Source organism: Toxorhynchites rutilus, chromosome 3 (genome assembly GCF_029784135.1).
Source record: "Toxorhynchites rutilus septentrionalis strain SRP chromosome 3, ASM2978413v1, whole genome shotgun sequence".
Classification (NCBI taxonomy): Eukaryota; Metazoa; Arthropoda; class Insecta; order Diptera; family Culicidae; genus Toxorhynchites; species Toxorhynchites rutilus.
In genome coordinates, this window is record NC_073746.1 from 157,540,061 (window position 1) to 157,565,285 (window position 25,225).

The 25,225-nt window shown below is 38.7% G+C and overlaps 1 protein-coding gene across 1 annotated transcript in view; it reads right to left on the reverse strand.

Annotated features, from left to right (window-relative positions):
• LOC129776607 (lachesin-like) overlaps nt 1–24,756 on the reverse strand; it is a 263,339-nt gene extending 238,583 nt beyond the window's left edge. The window contains exon 1 of the mRNA XM_055782342.1: nt 23,865–24,756. Within this exon, the coding sequence (XP_055638317.1) occupies nt 23,865–24,030 (166 nt within the window). The 5' untranslated portion in view covers nt 24,031–24,756. The remainder of the gene's footprint in view (nt 1–23,864) is intronic.
• Between the last annotated feature and the right edge of the window lie 469 nt (nt 24,757–25,225).

Here is a 25,225-nt window from a genome sequence, read left to right on the forward strand (position 1 = left end):
TTTAATATCTCTTATAATTTGTGTCTGATTGTTGTTTACTAACAAACATAAATTTAGTTTGATTCTTTGACCTAATGATGGCTCGAAACTACAAAAAGAAAACCGATGGAACCAGCATCAACGAAGGTGAGATGGTGCTATCGAACTAGATTCGAATAGAACGTTTTCATGATTCTAGCTCACAGTTGTTCTAACTGGGTCCATTGTCTTTGCTAATTTCCCAACTAACGGTTTTATAGCGGGAAAACTGTTTCTCTATGTTCTGGAACATTTTAGAAAAGTAGCAAAAAGCAACGAAAACGAATCAATTTAAAAAATCAATCAAATCAATTCAAAAATCAATCAAAAAGTTATTTTACTTTGAAAACAATTAAATATTGCCGCGAAAATTGCACAATTCATGTATCTTTTCCACCTTATGTCACAAATTGCTTACAATTGCTGGATGTTTCAGAAAGAAAAAACTCTCAGTTTCCCATAGCGATTGGCTACTCAAAACTATTTATATATACGACATTTCAGGTATAGTTACATCGGCTTATAATGCTTCTTTCAATCTGAGTAATATGCTAGCAGGATTCAAAATGACAGGTTGTTCCCATTCTCAAGAAAGGTTTTTTTTCGGAAAAGGATTTTGATTGCTCAAATGATTTCACCTACTGGAGCGGAGATAGCAACTGACTCATCGGGAAATACAACAATGCTGCAAAACATTGCGTCTACGGCACAGATAGATTTTACTTTAGCAACTTTGTCCCCGGAAAATGTTGAACCTTTTCCAAAAACTTCACCGCAGAAAACCATCACTCGAAAACGGAAGAAAGCAAAATCACGAATTTTTACTGACTCTCACAGCAAGCAGTTTCCTTCCAGACAAATACTGATAAACAGAAAAATGCAGAATATGCTGGAAATAAGAGGAAACGGAAGTAATTGTTGATAAACATAAAATTTTATTTATTTTTTCGTTGTCCGAAACTGCCCCACAAATGGCACATTCGGACAAAAAACAATTTTCAAAAATTGGAATAAACCATTCGTAATCACAGCAATGTACACCTCTAATACGCTCATATGATACATTGATGTCCAAATGACAACCAGAATGAATTCAGGATTTTTTTTAAGTCTGCAAAAAAAATTAAAAATCAAGGAAAAAAACGGGTGGGTTATATCTATGATATAACCGCAAGGTTGACGTGGGACTATCTCAGCTTAGCAATCATTTGTTAGTGTTGATTAAATGTTTGATTGAATGAAACAATTTCTGACTTGCATGTATTTGCAATGCCAAATTCCCCACACTCCATGGATTCGAAGTCTGTGTTAGGGAAACACATTCCAGTCGGAACAAAAATATCCCCAACTTCCATGTATTTGCAATGCCGATTTCTCCAAGGCTACTTGGTTTTGATGGTTGTGTTGGGGAAACCGTAAATCGGGCCTATCAAAACGAGGCAGTTAGGGCGTTTAGATAACGCTTAACATTTTACAGTTATTCAATTGTTTATCTAATGAAAAATGATATTTTATTAACTGTGATAAAAGCGTAGAAATATTCCCAATCAGTTGATGCAAACATCTTTCCGATGCAGTAAGAAATGTACGAGTTATAAGCATTCGGAATCTTTCATTTCCTGTGTTTTGGTTTTCATTTTACCCCCCATATACTCCGGTTAGACGTAGTCCCACGTCAAAAGTGTCCGAATGTGCCCCCCTCTCCTCTACGAATTGAAACGAATTAAGAGTTTCCAAACTTGACATCCTGAAAGAATTGTGAGACACACCCGGTTCTACGATATGCTGTCCAGCACGTGTCACGCATTTCTGCATTTCTGTTTACTTTTCTCCGGTACCATCAGCCTTTCTTTTCGCTCCCGCGACACGCCGATTCAATCCATTCGGATTGGCGTCGCCGCGTCTTCGTTTCTCAACTCAAAACTTACACAAACATTCAACACCGCATGCAACTCTTCAAAGTCCCCCTGAAGCGGCAGATACGATTCTGAATGGAGATACAAGTCGGAGAAATATTATTGTATTAATTAAATTGTTTTCCGAGCAGCTTCCCCTCACCGCTCGAGTGTTGAACCGGCAGGGACTGTGGAAGCAACCCAATCCCTATTCTTCCCGGCTGGCAGGCAGCGAAGGGGAAAATCGAAACAATAACACTGTTATTGTTTATTATTCTTTCGCTTCATTGGCGGCAATTTCATAAACGTAAACATTGCGCCGCACGGAGCTCATCCAGCCGGCGCTTATCCCACATGTTGCGGCCCATCCGCGGTCACGGTTTCTCACTGTGCCAGTCGAGTCACTTGAAATGGATAGGGAGCGGTTTTCAGACTTTGCTACATGATGGAGAGAAAAATCAATCTGTCGATTAGGTTACATGGCAACCATTTTACCGGCATATAGCGTTGCAGTAATTAACTTGGAATCATGAAACTGAAACTGAATACTGTAATGTTCTTTATGGTATATTCTGAGCGTATGAAAATTTGATGGCAATTTACTGGATGGGAAAGTAAAGAAATTTTATTTGATAGTTTTCACTACAGAGCAACGCCAAATCATTAGAAAAACAGCCGATTGTGACGCGCCGATACCCTCAAAAATAGAATTTAATATTGAAAACTGTTTTATTTCAAATTCATATGCAGGTCGGACTCGATTATATACAGACTCGATTATTCACTAACTCGATTATATATGATTAGATTATACACAATTTTGGACTCGATTATATACAGTTTGAAATGTTTTTTTTTTTTAATTTCAAATATGGCTTATCCCAAGAAAAAATGTTAAATTTGAATGTTAACACATTGCGGACCGCTCAGCAGTTTTCTCGTGTTTCGCGTTCCGTTTGATTACGAAATAACCCGTATTTTCTATACTTGAAGGTTAAATCTTTGGTTTGCCAAGAATCTAACAAGGCCTAACGATGGCTCGCCTTCGTCTCATCCACATCGAAGGAAACGATTTCATTCGTGGAATCCAAACAAATGAAGCGTTCATATTTGTCCCAAAACGTGCGGTCCTTAATATGTTAAGGTGAAATTTAATTGGCTATTATAAGTACAGTGATTGCAAAAATCAAGATTTTTGAAGATTTTGATTGAGTTTTCACCAGAAATTGTTTATAACGATATTGCAGCGAAATTAAGAAAGACAGAACTTGGGTATTGAAGGACATACTGAAGAGCAGTTTCAGAGCTTTAATTTGGTTGATAGAAAGAATTAACTTTATACGAATTTTTAGATTAAATTATAACAACACCATTAAAACGACTATCTTCGAGTTTTCGAGTTTTTCACTTCCAAAATGTTATTTGAAACCACTAACTTAGATGTTTCACAACTATTCCGAATATATCATGTACTAAATTTTCTCATCTTTTAAATGGGAGTAACATAATAGTACTACGTAGCGTATTTTTTAAGTACAGTCGGTTTAAGTCAAACAGATCCCGGAACAATAAAAAGATGAATAACTCTGTCATTGTCGTAATTCGGCCATATGTGTAGAAGTATTTCTTCATCAAATATAGTGGAAGCTCTCTATAGCATCATCGCAAGGGACCGTCATTATAGAGAACTGTCGCTGAAAAGCACTGTCGCTATAGAGAATTCGGATGTCGTTATAAAGAAAGGAACGCTCAAGTTCACACGAAACAATAAAATTACATCATTAACAAAGGAAATTGATTTCTATCAATCTTGAAACAAAACATTGAACAATATATGCAAGATTAAGCTCATTTGTCCCCTAACACATTTTTCTTTAAATAAAAAAAAGATAAGCTTTGGTAAATTTGTTTTAGTTAATAAACATTAATAGCATAAATAGTTTGAAATGCATCTTATAGCTGGTTATGAGAGGGTGGACTTATACCTTCACTATGAACTGCTTCGTTAGACACTGAATGAATTTCATCACCATTGCACAACGGTCCAGAAGATGCATTTAAGTGGAAATTAGCATTTAGAGCTCGACAGTTCTTCTCTAGACAAAAACTATCTACGACAAAGTTGTTACATACATGTCCAATCACTGTTCGTTAGACGCGCTGCTTTTTCGTTTTAATCTTGCCGACAGCAATCTCTGCGGTTGTGGCCATGGTTACCACGACATCGAACACGTTGTTTGGTCGTGCGAGTTGTATCTTGTCGCCGGATCGAATTTAGAAAACTCCCTTCGGGCTGGAGGAAAGCAGTCCAAAGTGCCGGTGAGAGATATGTTGGCTCGGTTAGACCTTGATTACATGTCCCAAATATATGTTTTCCTTAAAGCTATCGATCTTCGAGTGTGATTGTTCATACATCCTTTTCCCCTTTTCGTTTCCCTTTTCGTCCTTCGCGAGCTATCGGTTCCCTTCCTACTAACATTAGAATAAGTTAAATTGTAAATACATATTAGATGTAAGGATAGTTTTAAGAATTGAGTGTGAAGTGTCAGTGTGAATGAGAATGTGAATGTGAATGTGAGTGCGAATGTAAACACACATCTCCTTACATCCCATCATTTTCCTAATGAAAATGGGTCACCCTTCTAAACTCGAGTCGACCGCGAGTAATCGGGTTCCTATTTCATTAACCATAGAATTAAGGAAACAACATGTTGATATGCTAGATGCTAGTTGAAATATAGTTAAGAGTTTGGTTCCATTAAACTTATGTAACTGAGCCTGTAAAAATAAATGGATTAACAAAAAAAAAAGTTGTTACATATGATAGAGCGCTCATTTTTATGTTATCAAAAATAGGGTGACCAAAATTATCCATGAAATAAAAAGTCTAACTTTCTTATCATTATAGATAGAGGAAAACATAGTTCTACAATATTGTATTCTCAGTTATTTGAGACATCTTTGTAGAACAAAGTTTTTTCTATCTCTTTTCACTGTATTCCCAGATATTTGAGACATCTTTGTAGAACGAAGTTTTTTTCTATCTCTTGTAACAACCGATATAGCGCATTTTTTTCTAAGTAACGTTAGGGTCACCATGAATTTTTGAACTGTTTTTTGCTCTTACTTTTATATTTCAAATTCTACATACGAGCTGTCTTCGGAAGACTTTTAGAGCTTACTAATATAAATATTTTGCGATGCAGAACTTGTCAATATCTCAACTTCACTCAAAGTTATTGATATTTCTTCCCAAAAAATACGCTCTGTTACGAATTATAACCACTATTCACGCCGCTCCAAAGAACTTTACGTTGCAGAGTTTCTTCGTTTGTGACGGAACCCTTATTCACCAATTATTGCAACTGCACTTTCCTTTAATAGAATAGGGCCAATTTGAGTACTATTTTATCGGTTCACACGAAATGACAACACTACGACACAGCTTGATTTGACTCACGAAAGGTTTATTTAACTAAAACAATACATTATTCTACTCTACTAATATTTGAACTAAGTACGATTTAACATAAATTTGGCTGATTTTCGGTGGCCGACTTGTGCTGCTAATGGCTGAAGTTTTTTTTACTACTTATACTAACATTGCTCACGTGCGCTATTTATTAACACTAAACCTACATCAACGGGGTCAAATGACCTCTGGTTCTGGTGTAAAGGTCGTCGAAGATGCGCCACGCTCCGGAAGGCCTGTCTGCATAACAATTTTCCATGTTGAAGAAAATAATATATGTCATGAAACTAACTATCGAACAATTGAAAAATCTCAATCCCTATCCTATCGGAAATACCCACTTCTGATTGGTCGAAATTAACGACACATGCGGCGGGTCCCTAACAGAGACAGACAGAGACAAACCAAGCAGCCAGAGGGAAATCGGCATTGCAAATACATGAAAGTAGGGGGAATTTTTGTTCCTACCAAAATGAATTCCCTAACAGAGACATCTAAACCAAGCTGCCTGGAGGAAATCGGCATTGCACATATATGCAAGTCGGGGCATTTTTGTATTGCAAGTAGGGTGAGTGATAGGATTGTGAAAAATTTCGCACAAATGTATGTGTAAAAAGTATATGGTAGCAGTTGTGTTAAAAATGAAACGATTTATTTTAATTTTCATAAATAAAAACCAAAGTGTGTTCTCGCTCGAGAACGGATCGTTTGGTTTAAGCTGTATGTTTTGTTGTGTTCATTTTCACCCAAGGAAAGTTTATACGGCGTTAAAAAACAGAAAAGTGAAGAAATATTAGAAAAAGTGATTTCCCATATGCTCTACATATAGTATTAGGTGTTGTTAGTCCAATTAAAATTCGCATTGGGTTGAACACTCAGAAAGTTAAAATTATAAAGGGTGTGTCACATCAAATTCCATCACGGAAAAAACGCTGTAAAGGGTGTGTCACATCAAATTGCATCACGGAAAAAACGCGGTAGAAAATCGCCCAGTAGACCGATCCTTTGAAAATTTTAGACAGTAAAATAAAAACTATTTAACAACTTTTGGCATTTTCCATTTTTCATACTTCGGGCCCAAGCCCGTATGCTCGCACCTTCCTCTTTACCCCGTCCATAAGGTTTTGTACAACGTCAGGTTGTAGTTTTTTTTGAACAGAAATCCATTTTCTCTTGAAGTCCGCCTCCGATTTGACAACTTTTGGGTTCTTCCGGAGGGCCTGCTTTATAATCGCCCAATATTTCTCTATTGGGCGAAGCTCCGGCGCGTTGGGCGGGTTCATTTCCTTTGGCACGAAGGTGACCCCGTTGGCTTCGTACCACTCCAACACGTTCTTTGAATAGTGGCACGAAGCGAGATCCGGCCAGAAGATGGTCGGGCCCTCGTGCTGCTTCAATAGTGGTAGTAAGCGCTTCTGTAGGCACTCCTTAAGGTAAACCTGCCCGTTTACCGTGCCGGTCATCACGAAGGGAGCGCTCCGCTTTCCGCAAGAGCAGATCGCTTGCCACACCATGTACTTTTTGGCAAACTTGGATAGTTTCTGCTTGCGAATCTCCTCCGGAACGCTGAATTTGTCCTCTGCGGAGAAGAACAACAGGCCCGGCAGCTGACGAAAGTCCGCTTTGACGTAGGTTTCGTCGTCCATTACCAGGCAATGCGGCTTCGTCAGCATTTCGGTGTACAGCTTCCGAGCTCGCGTCTTCCCCACCATGTTTTGCCTTTCGTCGCGGTTAGGAGCCTTTTGAACCTTGTATGTACGCAGGCCCTCCCGCTGCTTGGTCCGCTGGACGAATGAACTTGACAAATTCAGCTTATTGGCGACATCCCGGACCGAACTTCTCGGATCACGTCTAAACTGCTTAACTACGCGCTTGTGATCTTTTTCACTGACGGAGCATCCATTTTTGCCGTTCTTCACCTTCCGATCGATGGTTAGGTTCTCGAAGTATCGTTTTAGTACTCTGCTGACCGTGGATTGGACGATTCCCAGCATCTTACCGATGTCCCGATGTGACAACTACGGATTCTCGAAATGAGTGCACAGGATTAATTCACGACGCTCTTTTTCGTTCGACGACATTTTTCCAAATTTACGAAAAATTGACAGTGAAGCATGGCCAACGTGATCTATACACTCTCATCTGGTGGAGCCGATCTGGCGTGGAGGTAACATCCATACTTCTCACGCTCAAGATCACGAGTTCAATTCTCACTCCCGACATTCTTCCAAAATGGAAGGTAAAAGTGACGAACCAGCCAGAAGCGTTGAAAGTCACTATAACACAGAAAAAAAAAAAAAAAAAAAAAACTCTTATCTGATTATAAGCGAAAGCTGAAGATATAATTCCTAAAAATTAAATTTCTACAGCGTTTTTTCCGTGATGCAATTTGATGTGACACACCCTTTAGAAATTTAATTTTTAGGAATTATATCTTCAGCTTTCGCTTTAAAATCAGATAAGAGTGTATAGATCACGTTGGCCATGCTTCACTGTCAATTTTTTGTAAATTTGGAAAAATGTCGTCGAACGAAAAAGAGCGTCGTGAATTAATCCTGTGCACTCATTTCGAGAATCCGGAGTTGTCACATCGGGACATCGGTAAGATGCTGGGAATCGTCCAATCCACGGTCAGCAGAGTACTAAAACGATACTTCGAGAACCTAACCATCGATCGGAAGGTGAAGAACGGCAAAAATGGATGCTCCGTCAGTGAAAAAGATCACAAGCGCGTAGTTAAGCAGTTTAGACGTGATCCGAGAAGTTCGGTCCGGGATGTCGCCAATAAGCTGAATTTGTCAAGTTCATTCGTCCAGCGGACCAAGCAGCGGGAGGGCCTGCGTACATACAAGGTTCAGAAGACTCCTAACCGCGACGAAAGGCAAAACATGGTGGGGAAGACGCGAGCCCGGAAGCTGTACACCGAAATGCTGACGAAGCCGCATTGCCTGGTAATGGACGACGAAACCTACGTCAAAGCGGACTTTCGTCAGCTGCCGGGCCTGTTGTTCTTCTCCGCAGAGGACAAATTCAGCGTTCCGGAGGAGATTCGCAAGCAGAAACTATCCAAGTTTGCCAAAAAGTACATGGTGTGGCAAGCGATCTGCTCTTGCGGAAAGCGGAGCGCTCCCTTCGTGATGACCGGCACGGTAAACGGGCAGGTTTACCTTAAGGAGTGCCTACAGAAGCGCTTACTACCACTATTGAAGCAGCACGAGGGCCCGACCATCTTCTGGCCGGATCTCGCTTCGTGCCACTATTCAAAGAACGTGTTGGAGTGGTACGAAGCCAACGGGGTCACCTTCGTGCCAAAGGAAATGAACCCGCCCAACGCGCCGGAGCTTCGCCCAATAGAGAAATATTGGGCGATTATGAAGCAGGCCCTCCGGAAGAACCCAAAAGTTGTCAAATCGGAGGCGGACTTCAAGAGAAAATGGATTTCTGTTCAAAAAAAAACTACAACCTGACGTTGAACAGAACCTTATGGACGGGGTAAAGAGGAAGGTGCGAGCATACGGGCTTGGGCTCGAAGTATGAAAAATGGAAAATGCCAAAAGTTGTTAAATAGTTTTTATTTTACTGTCTAAAATTTTCAAAAGGATCGGTCTACTGGGCGAATTTCTACAGCGTTTTTTCCGTGATGCAATTTGATGTGACACACCCTTTAAAAGAATTTTAGAGTAGGGCGGGGCTAGTTGGTCATATAGGTAAGTTGGTCAGTTGGACGATATCTTGGAATCTGAGCGTCCAAAAAATTAGCGATCTATGGATGAAAAATAGCGAATTGCTGATACAAAAAAAAATAAGCAAATCTGAAAAACTTTTTATTAAGTAGGTTAAAAAATACGGACATGGTTCCGATTTCACCATAAATCATTCACGGTTTGCGCATTTTGAAATGTGTTCTAAAACTTGTTAATAATCATGAAAAAAAATCGGCTCAAACGTGAAACAAAGCTTCAATGTACGTATTAGCTTTAAGTGTTAATGGAAATCGCTTTTAAAATTTTTTTTGCTGAATTTTCATGAATATTCTTTCTCATATATAGAGAGGCTAGTTGGACACACAAATTGATCGTTTGAGAGCAACGAATATAAAATTTTCAGGTATGCTGTTTTTCATTACGCAAGCTATAAACAAATATAGAAGGCATATGTTTTACTGCTAAACCCAGTGTATTTGAAACGAGACAACCACCACACAAACCACTTGCAATATAATTGTCATATTTATATTTCTTGTTGTAAAATTTTTATTAAATATAATAAACGCTAACATTGAATATCAGAACTCACAATAATGCATTGAGTAATGTGGCATACCTGGAGGCTATTTCTATATACTTTGGGGCGAACGGTACAAATGTCATCAAAACAAATACAAGCAAGAATGCAAGCGGTTGTGCGCCGCAGGGATGCCAGGTGATTTTTTTTCAAAAGTCTTGACATGGTACGAGAAAATGTCTTCATCATAATATCGGAGAAAAGTTCTTCACACAAAAAAACGGAACTGTGATAACTCTATTTGTTTATTTTAGCTTTGAAATTTTGGTTGTAACTCAAACCATATCCATGAAACTAATTGTAGAAAAGGCATGTAACCGGAAGACCTTCGATTTGTGAAGTGGTCGTTTGAAAGATGTAGGTTAATCTATTGTATAGTAGGGCCAAAATAATAGAAATTCAATGACAAAATCATTCGAATCTTCGAGCGCAAATGATCTAATGTCTTCTAGAGAGAACCGGACCGCTTCGATCGCTGAGACTAAAGCCCTACTTTTTTGACGATATTTTAGGCCAATAGTTAGAATTTCATGAAAATAATATCTTTTAAAAATCCACGTACGCTATCATACTGAAATTTCAAAATGTCTCTGTGACAAAATCAAATGTCTTCAAAATAAAGACATGTCTTCAAACCTGGCATCTCTTGTTCACCACAAAGTGGAAGAGAGACGAAATCGCTAAAAAAGATTGTCTGACTAATTTTCAACGATGATAATTTGAAATTTTCATTAATTTGTTTTATTAGAAAAATTGATATGTATATTATATATTGTTCGGTATTGGTAATTATCTTATATTACATTGGTGAGTTTTTTTTCTTTATTTCATCCATACATATCACAGGAGGTGTCTCGTCTAGGATCTCAGAGGAAAGTTTTTATCATATCTCGTTCCACTTCAATATCTTCTATCTGATACGTACCAACCACCGACTGTTTACCATCCTTCTGTCGTCATTACTCGGTAAACACCGGTAGAGTGAACAAACAATACCCGACAACCAAACAAAGCAGCCCTTTTCACGGCCACGAAATCATTATCAAAGAGTTTAACGATGTAATTCTTCAAAAATATCCAAAATCAACAGTCAGCCTAACGGAATCCTACGTCAACTATGCGGTCGAGTCTCGGACACAACCCTCCTGTGACTTTTTAACATTAATATCTAGAAGACTTTTTACGCACCATTCATAGAAAATATCAATTTCCTGTTGGAAGAGTTCGAGATCACAACGCTTAGTTACTTCCATGTACAATTTCATATCATCAGCATAAATTAGAACGTTGAGGTTGGTTAGTACTATCGACACATTATTTACGAACAACATGAACAGTAGGGGGCCTAAATGAGAACCCTGTGGAACTCCGGATGTGACATTCACTGCACTAGAGGGTTTTCCTCTGAAGCGCACAATATGTGTGCTATTGGTAAGATAAGATTCTACCCATTTCAATAGAGTTCCTGTTATATTTGCAGCTTGAAGATGAGCATTGGAATACCTACTCTATCGTAGGCCTTGCTGAAGTCTGTGTAGAGTGTCTCAACAACGTTACCTCTATCCATTACCACTAACGAATAGGATACAAACTCTAACAGATTAGTAGTTGTAGATCTCCCTTCATAGAATCCATGTTAATTCGATGAAATATGATGCTTTAGCTGATTGAACATTTTCTTATTGACAATGGATTCAAATAATTTAGGGATACTAGATAAAAAGTCGATACCACGATAGTTTGTTATGTCAGAACGGTTTCCCGATTTGAATATGGGAAAAAGAAATGATTTTTTCCACACAGATGGAAGTACTGCTGATTTTAGCGATAAATTAAAAAGCCAGAATAAAGGCTCTGCCAAGTTTTTCAAAAATATAGGAGGAAACACATATAAGATGATTCTGATGCTTCCATTTAAAAAATAAGAACATTTAGTACAGGATATAGTTGCGAAATATCTAAATTAGTGAATTTAAAGAAAATTTTGGAAGTGAAAAACAAATTCATTCTATGATACCCAACTTCTATTTTTCTTATTTCCGCTGCAATATCATTATAACAAAATCCAGGTGAGTCTTCAATCACAATCATGAAAAATCACATTTTTTGCTTCACTTTGAATAATCTATACACCCAGTTTTTTTTCACGCGGGGGTTACGTACCTCGTAGAAAGACCGCGTTAATTATATAATCCGCGTTAATTCTAAAATCAGCGTAAAAAAATCGTGTTAATTGGAAAATTCGCGTAAAAAAACATGTCACCTAATGATAGATATCAAATGGAACTATCCTTAGGTAAAATGGAAGTAAAAAGTTGAGTGTTGCTCGCTTCCGAAAATCCGTAGTTTTTCCCTGCAATTTCGTTGGTTACTGGTAGCTACAGACCAGTTTTCCTCACGAATGAGGTCATCTGCTGTTGCTGGAAGATTCCCTTGTGATTTGTACACTCCACTGCCGATGCACGTGCAGTATCAATGTTGGACCGTCCAGAGCTAAGTAGACAGGGAAAGACATTCACGAATCGCTGCCCGTAAAAACCCCGTTCCGTTGTACCACCCGGTGAGCTCCCCGTTACCCAACACCTAAAATCTACGTAAGAATCGTGATAAGGTGCGGCACTAATTTCCTTCATAAGCGCTAAGTTTCGTTACAAGCACTTATTACCGTAATATGCTCTGAGGGAGTACAGTGATGTTTCTGAATCCGGACGCATGCCAAAACCATGACATTTTTTGCATCTTGGATTTAAATTTTTTATCAATGACTGTCTTCTACTAATCAAACCCTTTCGTTTGATACCCATATTGATATTATTTTGAAAATATATATAAATGGCGCCATCTTGTAGTGGTCGTCTTATGAAAATACAATAAATAATTGAATTAATAAAAAACTTTTGTACCAAACGTGTTTCCATTTAGTCCCGCTACTTATGACGCACCCTTTAATGAGTTGTACAATAATTAATAAAATTAGTAAAAAAAACTTTTTAAGTTAAATGGTTTAATTGTGATCAAACATAATAATGTACTAAAAGCTAGAAAATAATTAGGCAAGTAGCATGTCACAGTAGATCATGGAAAATCTAAATCTAAGATGGCCGCAATTACAAAATAGCAAATTACTTCATTAAACGGTTTTATTTAGCTTGAACTGTTTGTATGTCTGTAGAGTTGTCCCACATTAATAGAAATTTGACCAATAGGAACTGACCGAATTTATAAAACACCTTTATCTCTGCTGTCATTTTAAAACTACTTATCTTGAAAAATCCAATTTGGCCGGCGCTACAAAATAGCTGATTCCCTATCATCTCAAAAAAGGTTGATTGTGATATGTGTATCAAACGAACGAACTTGACTTGGAGAACACATTATGTATTTTCTGCAATCCACTCAATATCGGTAACAAATGAAATTATTTGACTGATAGAATACAGTACAATGGTTTTATTGTAGAGAAAACAGATAATAAAAAACTAAAAACTAGAAAATAAAATAAGTAAAAAAAATTTTTTTAATTTAAACGGTTTGATTGTGATTAAACATAATAATGTACTAAAAGCCAGAAAATAATTATGCAAGTAGCAGTTAGCAGTTATCATACCTCTCCTTCATTAGTCTAGGGCATTGATAAGACTAAAATAAAATTGTAGGGCACGTTGGATTTCAATTATCCACAATTAGCGACTTCCTCATATGGTCGGTGTTAAGTCAGATCGGACCATGTGGCATTTTTATAATTTCAAGAAAAACGAATTTGAAGTTTGGCGCTATAAGGGGTTGTCATCGAGCATTCAAAACAATTTCGATGCGATATTCCTGCTGTTCTCGTGATTTTCCAAATCTGATGAAGGTGGTATTTAGCTTACGAGATGCTTAACCTAATGCCATCAATAACTCGAAATTTTTAATTTTGCGACTTGGTTTCCTCTGTCTTAACACCGACCATATGTCCCACGACTGTATTTTAGTCTCATCAATGCCTTAGACTAATGAAGGAGAGGTGTGATAACTGCTAACTGCTACTTGCCTAATTATTTTCTAGCTTTTAGTGAATTATTATGTTTAATCACAATTAAACCGTTTAAATTAAAAAGTATTTTTTACTTATTTTATTTAGTAGTTGAAGTTATGTTCGTAAGCGCTTAAGCGTCCGGATTTCAATGCATTACTATTTATGAGAGAAATGACAGCTAAGGGAGAGATGTGATATTGCACTGGTAACCGCTTTAATTGTAAAATCCGCGTAAAAAAAACCTGTAAAAAACCGCGTAAAAAAACATGGGTGTATTTGAAATATAAAAAACTGTATATAATCGAGTCTGTATATAATCGAATCCGACCTGTATTACTCTATCAAAGTTATGGGTTCTATTTCTCAGAATTGGTGTTTCCTTCCGGCTTCGTTCAAAATTCTCGTAATGTACATGATTTAAATAATCGTAATCATAATCGCCCAGAAAAAATGTTGATTTGGGGAAGCTAAATTCCACTGAGCAATACATTATTGGAAGAGAAAAGTAAAGAGTGAAACGGACCTCGATGGGAGAAAATCAGTGCCTTCGCAATAGACTGTGTAGGCGATAAGTGGAAAGATTGAAAATTAACTTAAAATTCGTGAAATTTTCTGCATAATTGAATCCCTTCTCAGGGGGAAAACGCAAATCCACACCAGACTAAGAGTTAATCGAATATTTGTGTGGAGACACGTCGAGCAGAAAGGGGCATGAGGGACGCCGGAAATCTGTTTATAGTGCTTTCGAGCGCAGGAATGAATTTCACGGTTTGGCGGAACCATGAAAGGCCCAGGCGTAAGGATGAGAAAATGTCGGATTACGGCAGATAAGAACGGGGATGGAACTTTTGGTGTGATGTTTGGGTAAATTTATTGAAAGTGAAATTATCCAGATATTAGTCCGCTTGGCACTGAAGCGTGGCACGATCCAAGATAAGTTCTGATTCCGACCGACAGTTTGTATTTTTGCGTGAATATAGTGGCATACCCACAAATAACCAGTCAGCGTGTAATGATAAAAATAACCGTGGAATATGGGCACACCATTCACACTGGATGACAGCACGCCACCACTCACCGCACTGTAATTGCTTCCGCGAACAATTATCCAAACGGTGGCAGCGATGATCGCGTTGGTTTGCCGTGATCCCAAAATTAAGTCACAAGAATGCCAATGGAAATTTTCGCCATTCCACACATTCTCCGATGGCCTGTGGCACCCCAACGCACCGAACAAACGCGCGCTCGCTTTCCAGAGTGATGCTTGTTTTCGTTTTCCGGCATTTCCCGACCCGTTTAATTTTATCAACCGACGACGATGGACCGCTTCTGGCCTCATCCAGATGTATCGATGCAGCGTAAAACGCCGTGGAACAGGTTATAAATTTCCTTGCCGGGCACGGAAAATGACAAATTATTTTTAAAAATACATATTTAATCGCCCGTCATTATCGCCAATGAACGTGACACGTATAAATCGAGCGAGAGGCGAGTTTTAATGGCCAATAAACATTAAGTGCGATAAGATAGAGTGGACTTCTGACTTATGCCGCTTTTGGCGGACGGTTGAGTGTACGGTATTTCGGAGCTTGATGTCATTCGGGAGATAATTCAGCAGAGAAGTGGAGTGAAACTTGTTCGGTGGTATGGTTCTTAGAACATAATGAATGTCCCTGCTTGAAAAGTTCAAGCGGTTCTCTAAAAGCGAGTACTAACGATGTGAAAGAAGTTCACACGAATAGTTTAGAACAAAAAGAAAAACCATTGTGATGTCTTGGTTCTGTTCATTAATGAACGCCACGAGGAAAACAGTTTTTTGCATAAACACCTTTATGTTGACTTCGTGAAGCATACAAACCACAAATAATGCTTGACTCACAATAGAAGCACAAAGGTGTGAATTAATGGAAATGAAAATCAAAGCCAACAGTAGGAAAAATGTGCCTTTTCTTTTTTGGAGCAGAGGGTTGTTAGCGTTGAGAAATGGGAACCTATTATTTGTGCAAATTTCGCAGCAGCAATACTTCTGCAAAATTTATATATCTATATCACCACATTCACGTACGAGAGCTGGGAAAACTTTCGCCGGTGATGTGATGTCTGCTCGATGCCCGGCAGCATCCGCTAGATACAGACTCATCGGCGTGCACACAGCAGCCTAACGAAGTGCCCCTTTCGCAGGTCCCGTGGCCCCGTGGCAACAACAACACAGCGTCCAAAAGTCACTCTCTGATTGCCTACCAAGATTTTTATCGCAATCATTTTGACGCTGCTCCCCTTCTTACTTTTCTTTTTTCGCTCCGTCTTTTCGTTCTTCCGCATAGTTTAAATGTTTGCCAATTCAAACTTTTGTCCCCCCATCTCTTCCATTTGATAGCCGGCGGCCATATAGGAAATATGTATGCTCTGTGTGTGTGTGTCTGTGGGCTCGTTCCAAGTTTTCCTTCGAACCTTCTCTCCCTAGCCCTTGACGACGCAGTTTTATGGCGTACGAAACGTGCACCGTTCGACTCGTGTGCACCGCAATACAATGGCAATAATGTCCCTAATTTGCACTCATTTGTATTATAAGTACATAATAGATTGGCATAATATTAAAACTTTCTCGTACCTCCGGCCAGACACAGAAGACACACGTTGACCTCCGGGGATGCGCCAACAGGGCAGCCAGCAAGTTATTGAATGACGGGGATTAGCCGTGACCGAGCGAATGAGATGGGACCGAACTCGCAGCGGTAGTCTCAGGACTGAATCTTGATGACTTTGGGGCTGGTGCATCGTTTCTTCGGTTCTGAGATGCTCCAGATAGTTTAATGGTAGCCCATTACATCGTTTGGAGTAGTTGTTAATTACCAGAATGAGTCATTATATCTTTAAACTGTTTGTGTTTCAAAGGGAAAGCATTGAAGATTTTCCTGATAGAACATCGTAAATTATAAACCAATGAGCAATAACGATTGCAGGGCACTTGTGAATAATTTCCTCTTCATAGTTCAAAATCCCATAAAATATAATTATTTTGATCTAGTATTAGACTATATTTGAATATCCCTTCACAACCGTTGGAATCTCAGAAAGGTGACACCCACGACGATAAGTTTCTCAAAAATCCTTCAAGTGAACGTTACGCGTTAGTGATTAATTATATTATTCAGTAAAAAAAAGTATATGGGTCTATGCCTATGGGCTCGTGCAAAAGGCTAACGTAGGACTGTGATTGTCCGATTTTTTGACGTAGGACTACGTCTTTCATTTCTGTACCGGGGTGTAAGTTCAAAGTTTCGAAAGTGAGAGAGTGACGCTGGACTGCAAGGTTTTGAACGTTATTACTTCTTTACCGGCTGAATGGAGTGCTATAATAGTCACTTCATCCGAAAGATAAAATGTCAACGAGTTATATGAATGTCACATATTGGTGATAAAATCGTTTAAATAGCTTAAAAATTGCTTGGAAAGCAAGTTATTGGAGTCATAACAATCTAGCTCATTGATGATGATTTGTGATCGCAATGTGTTCCCGAACACGGACGCAAAATCTAGGCACCTTGAGGAACCGTCATAGCGAATACATGCAAGCTGTGATTTATTTTGTTCGATTGCATTAGTGTTTAACAAACCATAGCGGACACATGCAAGGTGGAGTACTTTTACTCACATCAGTTTCTGTTCTGCTCTATGGAACAGTCATGAAAAATTGTTTGCGTGTGGATGCGTCCGAGCGAAGGAATATTCGCACCCATGACTTGGTGTCAATGTTGCCACATTGAAATCTGTTTTTACAAGCTAAAAAATCTTTTTTATCTGTAGAGAACATAGAAAATCTGTATTGGAATCTGTATTCCGAATTTAGCACCTGATAAGACTTTTGCGTTAGATTTAAGTACGAAGTATGAATTGCATACTTGTAGTAAAGTGTATATATTCTGCTTAGCCATATTTTGAAGCACGTGATCACTGGTATAGCTTACCAGTAGTTTTCTGAATCAGACTATTTTTTTCAGGCATATGCAAAAAGTTTGATCGAAAATGTGTAATATCTTAGATTGAGTGTTTTAGATACATAGAGAATTACGCCAAATAAAACAAAATTAAATGTATTTTCAGAGAAAACCGACGTAGAGCTTTTATAATTTAGTTTCGCGTTATAAACATTCATTTAATACTCACTCTCCTCGTGGTGTTTATACATGGTTTTGCAGAATTCAGCGTTGATGTCATTTGACAACTATACTGAGGCGGTTCCCTTCGGATTTTAACAAATAATTTCGATTTGATAATTGCGTTCACAGTTTTTGTAGCGAGACGGTTTCAAAATTTTGTTTTGTTCGCATTATATTGCGAAAAATACGATTTCTATCACTACTGTATTTAACACATTTGACAGTAGCAAAAATAGTTCTGTTCAGCACTGTTCCAATCGTCTGATTGAGCTTATTAATTGTTGCGAAAAATGATCAAATATTTAAAAATAAGTTTATCTTGTTACAAAATCTGTATAAAATTTGCATGGATATCTAATAATCTGTAATCTGTGTAGATTCTTGGTCAAAAAACATGCTGAAAAAATTACAGAAAAATCTTTATATGTGGCGACACTGCTTGGTGTTCCCGTGATGCAATCCAATAGCATCAGTTTATGTTCTGCTTTCGCAAGGAACACTCATAAAAAATTGCTACATCACGATAAAAACGAAATGAGTTTTATGCAAGCTTCTATAGACTTTATTTCGTTTTCACCGTGAAATGACACCCTCAGTTTCTATTTCTATTCATAAAAAATCTCGTGTTATTCTCACGAAAACAAAAATGAATCACATATCAAATATCTTCAGTTGCTTTTACAAGGCCACTCAAATTCCATCGGTTCGTTTCCGAACCACCAACAACTTCGAAAGAGTTGAATTTTATGTTAATAATATGTAATTCCTTACTTATACTCATCCACCCACACACTAAAAAGAAAAACTTTCAGCAATCTTTCAAAACATTCATTCATTCATTAGTTAAGAATTGATTCAGATGCAATTTCAAATAAATGATTACCGAGCCAACGGTAGTCCTACGTAAACCTTGCGGTTATATCGCAGATATAACCCACTTCTGGTTTTTTTAATTTAGTTCTTTTAATTTTTCAGAAATTCGTAGATTTTACTAATCTAATATTCCAATTTTCCAAATTTTTCGTTTTGCATGGGGAAAGGCTGCTGATTTGGGTAACGATCAGTGTTTGGATATCGAACAATATCGAACGAAACACAATTTGTCATGCAAGTAACCTCTCACGAATATATAACCAAATATGAGAGTGGAACATTCAGATACTTGTATGAATGACAGTAATCACTTGTGTTACACTAAATCATTAACCAAAGAAAGGAACGAAGACTGTTGACTGCGTATCCGAGCTGTACCAAACATCGCACACCATTCTCGAAGCCTGCCGACAAGTTTGAACTGCAAATATCGTCCCGTTCTACTATAGCGAAAACCGCTGCATAAACAAGTTCAGAGCGAGAAGTTATACAAGAAAAATTACATCATTCGGTCACCATTCGCGGAGAGCAGCGAATAGGAAAAGAGCTAAAACGAGAGAGTTTTTGTTTCTCACTGGGACGTTGTTGCTAGTAAAACAATGCAGTCTTTATGAGTATATATACAGGCAAACCTTTTTTTGTGCAGGGGATAGGGGCCGCATAAAAAACTATGGATGGGTTATTCCTATGGTATAACCGCGAGGTTGACGTAGGACTGCCGTTGGCTTAGTAAACGTTTGTGTTTCTCCAATTAGTTATAATCGCACCCGAATGTTATTTTTTGGGTACGATGTCGTCGCTGCGCAGAGCTATCATTTATGTGTATTGATTAAATTAGTGAATGAATGAAACGAATTCAACTGCAAACGAATCCCAATCTGTATTGGGAAAACGTTATCGCAGCAAATAGTTATCAAGATTTTATCAAACGATATGCGTAGAAGTTAAGTGAGCTGGCGACATGATATCTTCCAATGCAGTCTTGAATAACCGAGCCAAAGCGATGCATTTGTACCCGTGTATCCGCTGCATGCATTTAATTTGCAATGCCAATTTCCCCAGGCTCAATTGTTTTGAAGCCTGTGTTAGGGAAACATTCCAATTTGCAAAAACACAAGCGAGTGCAAAAATACCCGCTGCTTGTATCTATCTTGCCATGCCGATTTCCCCAGATTCTATTGTTTTGAAATCAGTGTTAGGGAAACATCTCGATTTGCAGAAACGCAAGCGAGTACAAAAGTATCCGCTTTCTGCATCTATTTTGCAATGCCGATTTCCCCTAGCTTCATGGTTATGAAATCTGTGTTAGGGAAACATTTCGATTTGCAGAAACGCAAGCGGGTACAAAAGTATCCGCTGCTTGCATCTATTTTGCCATGCCGATTTCCCAAGGCTCCATTGTTTTGCAGTCTGTGTTAGGGAAACATCCATTCATTCCAGCGATCGTACCTCAATCGTTGCGCAATCATAACTGAGTGGATTTCCGAGTGGCACTCGCTTGTATACCGATTGGTATGATTTCAATAGCCTGTCTTGAAAGCAATTTTAGGGCTATTGAAACAAGTTTTTTTTGGATCAAAAAGTAACAAGCATATAACGCGTAGACATTTCATCCTTCGAATGAAGTGATTATCATACCATTTCGTTTAGTTCTTTAGGAGCTATTAACGCTCAAAAGCTCGTTCTTCGGGAGGCGATCTGGCGTAGTGGTAACATTCATGCCTCTCACGCTAAAGGTCACGAGTTCAATTCTCACCCCCGACATTCTTCCAAAAATGGAAGTAAAAAGTGACGAACCAGCCAAATTGAGTTGAAAATCACTATAATACAGATAAAACAAAAAAAAAATCTCGTTCTTCGGCGTAACGCTTTCGTTTTCGAATCTTTGAACATACACCCCAGTATAGAAATGAAAGACGTAGTCCTACGTCAAATATCGTGCAAACCTTCACCAGCCTTAAAAAATCTTGTTCGGTACACATTTCGAAAAAAAAATTTTTTTTGTGCGGTAGATAGGGACCGCATAAAAAAGTTTCCCCCAAGAAATAACTCAAATCCACGCCGTTCACCGTTAAATTTCCTTTTGTTTCCCTGCTTTGCGACGAGACAGCTTGCCTTTTCGGTTGTGCGTTGCTGTTTTGTGCTTTTAGTTGCATGTCGAAACGTGTTGCTGTTAGAAATCATGTCATGCAAATACTTAGAAACACTTAGAGCATTTGATGGATAGGAAGTGAATGATTTCAGAAGTGGATAATTGAGACGCAAATATGCTTTTTTCGCACTGAAATGCATATAAGCTACCGAAAAAACTAAATGGACAATAACTTCGTCAAATATGCTTCTTTTCATATACCGCAAAAAAAATCGCACAAAAAAACCGCATAAAAAAATCGCACAAAAACAGGTTTTACTGTATATATTTCAAGGGATAGCAGCGTTGAAAATGAAAAATACAATCTGACTATCCTTCTCTGAGCCTCTGATTAGCTAAATAATCACATAGTTTGCACTCTCTGAGACTTATAAATCAGGATCTGCTACATTAGTTGAATATGAATCATTCGCTTTGCGTAGCCCGTATGATCCCGCTGTTTCGAGAGGTTCGGAGAGGTTCGATATGTACAGTTATGTTAGAAGCAAAGAAGAAAACAAACTTTCTGCACCGTGTCGTGCAAGAATTTCATGGTACGCTATCAGCAGGGCTCATGCACTCATTTCTGGTTCGGAAGAACGAATTAATTCTCAACCAAACAAAAAAAAAGTTTAACAGAACACGTGTGCAACTTGTTAGCGGATGCCTGATAACAATGAGATTTATATTCTGCAAAGGTGTTGCAGATCACTCCCTTCTTCATAAAACGATGTTTTTATGCATGATCTATCGGAAAAACACAAAAAAAAAATTGTTCCAATTATTCCAAAAACCAACATCAAATTCAATTGTCCAATGTCAATATTCTAGGCATAACTGTCCCACCATGAACTTCTAAACTAATAATCAAACTGGATTGATTCATGTGAGGGAAACTTTTCACATTTCATTAGACAATAGATTACTGCCCATGACAAACCCGGTGTATTACTGAAATGAAATGCTTAAAGGTTCTGGTAGACAAATATGGTACAAAACTTTGATTGCATTTTTCTCAGTTGCTGATTTTGGAACATTCTTGTACTTGAACCGACTCATTTATTAAGGATCTACAAAAAAAATACATGGTGGGACAGTGCAAAGAATATCAACGTGCGACAGTTGGGTTGTTTGATTTTTTTGTAAAGCTAGAAACAAACAATAACTTTTTTGTGTTTTTCCGGAAGATTAAACATAAAACATCGTTTTATGACGAAAAGTGAAAATTGTCAAAAAGTTACATAAGAAAACTATACGTAGAACGGCAGCATAGTCGTTCCAAATGGACTTAAGTAAATTTGACAGACTTAAAGAAAATATTCGATGAAGACTCCATACTTCGAATATGACGCGGCGAGAACTAAGTGACGAATGATGTCTAGAATCCGGAAGTAGAAAACGAAAAGGACAAAATATCCTAGAATGTTCAATAGGCCTCGAATTCACAGGAAAAAAACCGATCGAATTTTATTCTGAGCAGCCGAGCGAATCAATGAGTGCAAGTGACAATAAGAAGTGAATACACACTACAACATGGCACTGCTCGATCGAAACCATCCCGAATGGGTTATTTGAACTGATTGGGAATTAAAGAAGACCTATGAATGAGGAAATTATTGTAATTCATGTGAAATTGACTTTAATTGTGTAAAGAAGTGAGAGTTTTTCCATCTGGTTCTTTAGTTATGAAACACAGGAATCTCAGTTTTTTTTTAAATGTTTCGCACCTAAACACAACAATGAAGTTCAAATGACCAGTCTTTTAAATGAAGATAGTTGTCCTATCCTACACTGTATACTTCAATTCAACCGACTTCTTATATATCTCTGGAAACTCAGAAAAAATGAGTGGTTCTATAGTTGTGAAACGCAGTGTATTATTGGTATTTGCGTCAAATTGACACATATCCGTAGAGATAGGTATACCACATAGATAATTTCGATATTTCAACACTTTTGAAAAAAAAAATACTTCAATATATATTAACTTCGATCAATGGATATAAGTCATCACAAGAAATAAAATAAAAATGCAACAATTTTTTTTAAATTCTCGTTATTAAATTCATAATGCGTCAAAATGACGCGTCCCGTAAACCTAGTGTTAAAGAGTGATGAACTTCATTTTGAGGAGTCTGAAGTGGAAACTGGAACAAATCTGGAGATAGTTCTTGTAAACTCATCTGTTCAGTAGATAGTTATAAAGAGATTTAGCTGGTTTGGGGTGGATCTGATTGCAGAGTCCGATGGGCACGATGGACAATATTCATGTTTGCACCCCGATTATGAAGTGTTGACTAGAATCAGGCTTGGATTTGCTGAGCCGTCTGGACTCGATATCGATCGCATGTAAACGACCGTTATCGGGAATCTTGTTAAGCGGGAATTCCATTGTAAACTCAAGGATAGTCCGGAGTACCTTGATTTGCTCATTGAATAAAAATTATATGCCTGAAATACAACCAGTTCATTTTGTTTTTGTTATTCTGCTTACCGCTGCAGTTTGATGCCACAGAGAAAATCTAGCTAACTTGTGCAGCTCTAACCTTTGCAGCGGAATTAGGTGAGAGCATCATTATTATTGGAAAACAAACGATCTTCGTTCGTATTTAGAATCGCTTCATGAATAAACGCTATCAATCATTCAAAAACATTAGATTAAATTTATTTTAACATGTTTCACATTCAAAACAAATTATTACATGAAATGTAAAATAAAAAAGTCAGAAATAATATAACAACGAAAAAGTAAAATATGAGGAATCTTATTAGTCGAAATAGATCAAATGTTAAAACGTAGCAAACGAGAAGTGCATAATCCGATGGACGTATTTTTGCGATGTTGAACAATTAACTCAATCTCTCCATCGTCCAATCGATCATCAATCAGTTCAACCGATCGATACCAAAAGTCCACAAGCACGTGGCTTGTCCGCATCACAAACACACGCAACGTATCGCGCCTAAAAGCTGGCTTTGATCTCATGTAAATAACGTCTAGAAGGAGACTTACCGTTCGCAACCAGACCGGTGTTGGACGAAGGGGCTGCCATCGAATTCACCGTCCCAATCGCTGCCCCCAGCAGAAGCAGAAGTAGAAGTAGATGCGTGGCGCTTGGCATCCTTGCTGCTGCCCTCGGCCTCAGGAGGGCCCCCACACTGCCTTGAAAGGGGGCCATCCTCGAAGGTAAGTCCAAGCAATTATGGGACAGCTAAGACGAAACCAAAAAAGACCCCACCGAGCTCACGAGCAAACAACTGTCGTCACTATGCCCCGTTCCAAGGCGCGATTTGTGTGTAGGAGGCTTGGCAAGAGGCCAGAACGGTAGGTTCAGGACGAAGCGCGAACGAAACTAGATTAGCAAGGTGTCAGACACAACTGGGAATCTCACCGCGTACTTCCGGTCGGAGTTCGTCACACTGTCACCGAGTTATGCAACCTCACGAAATTCGATGATTGGCACTGGTTAACGCGGGGCGGATGAATTATCACTTTTTCCCCCTCGCCAGCTGCAAACCCGCCAACAAAACGTAAATCTTCCGCACGGGGCAATTTATCATCCGGTGAAAACCACTTGAGCAAACCGATTAACTATATCACTTATTGTTGATAGATTGATCGCGGATGTCTGAACCAGCGCACAAACACTTCGCGGATGGCACCATATAGGGTGAAAATAGAACCCGGAGAATTCAAACTAAGCCACCAATCCTGCATCGAACGATCATCGATCCACTGAACGCACTGAATTTCACCAAACAGCTGGAAACCGATCGCGAGGACACGCGAAAAACACTACCGCTTCACAGCGCATCCGAAACGACACTGAAAAGAAACGGACAACAGTTTCCACGCCAAGGGTTTCCCGTTTATCTCGGCGATATACCAATTTTATATTTATTCATCATCACTAGCAAGAGCAGCCGCAGCAGCATGCGGTACTACTGCCGGAGTTTTACTCGGCAGCATTGAACATCCGAGTCATCATCATTATCATCGAAAACCACCAGTCAGTGGAAACAACAAAACATGCTCCCAATGTTTACCTTTTGGAATTTGGCATTTTTCTCTCACATCTCTCACACACAGGGGGAAAACAGACGGTCGGAAAAATGATTCATCTCATCCGAACCACCCGGCGAAACGCACCCAAAGCAGGAAAATCTTCTCATTGTTTACATTTTCACACCTTAATGCGTGAGCGGGTTCCACCTCAACAGAGATAATACGCTCCCAAAGGAGCGAAAGTGGGAGAGCCGTTACTGTGGGAGCGAGGACCGAACGCATCCGAGGAGTGCCCGATTCTCCGCTTTGCCACAATGCGCACGCTCTTGACCCACCCCTTCGAGGAGTTCTCCTCCGCGAAAGGCGCT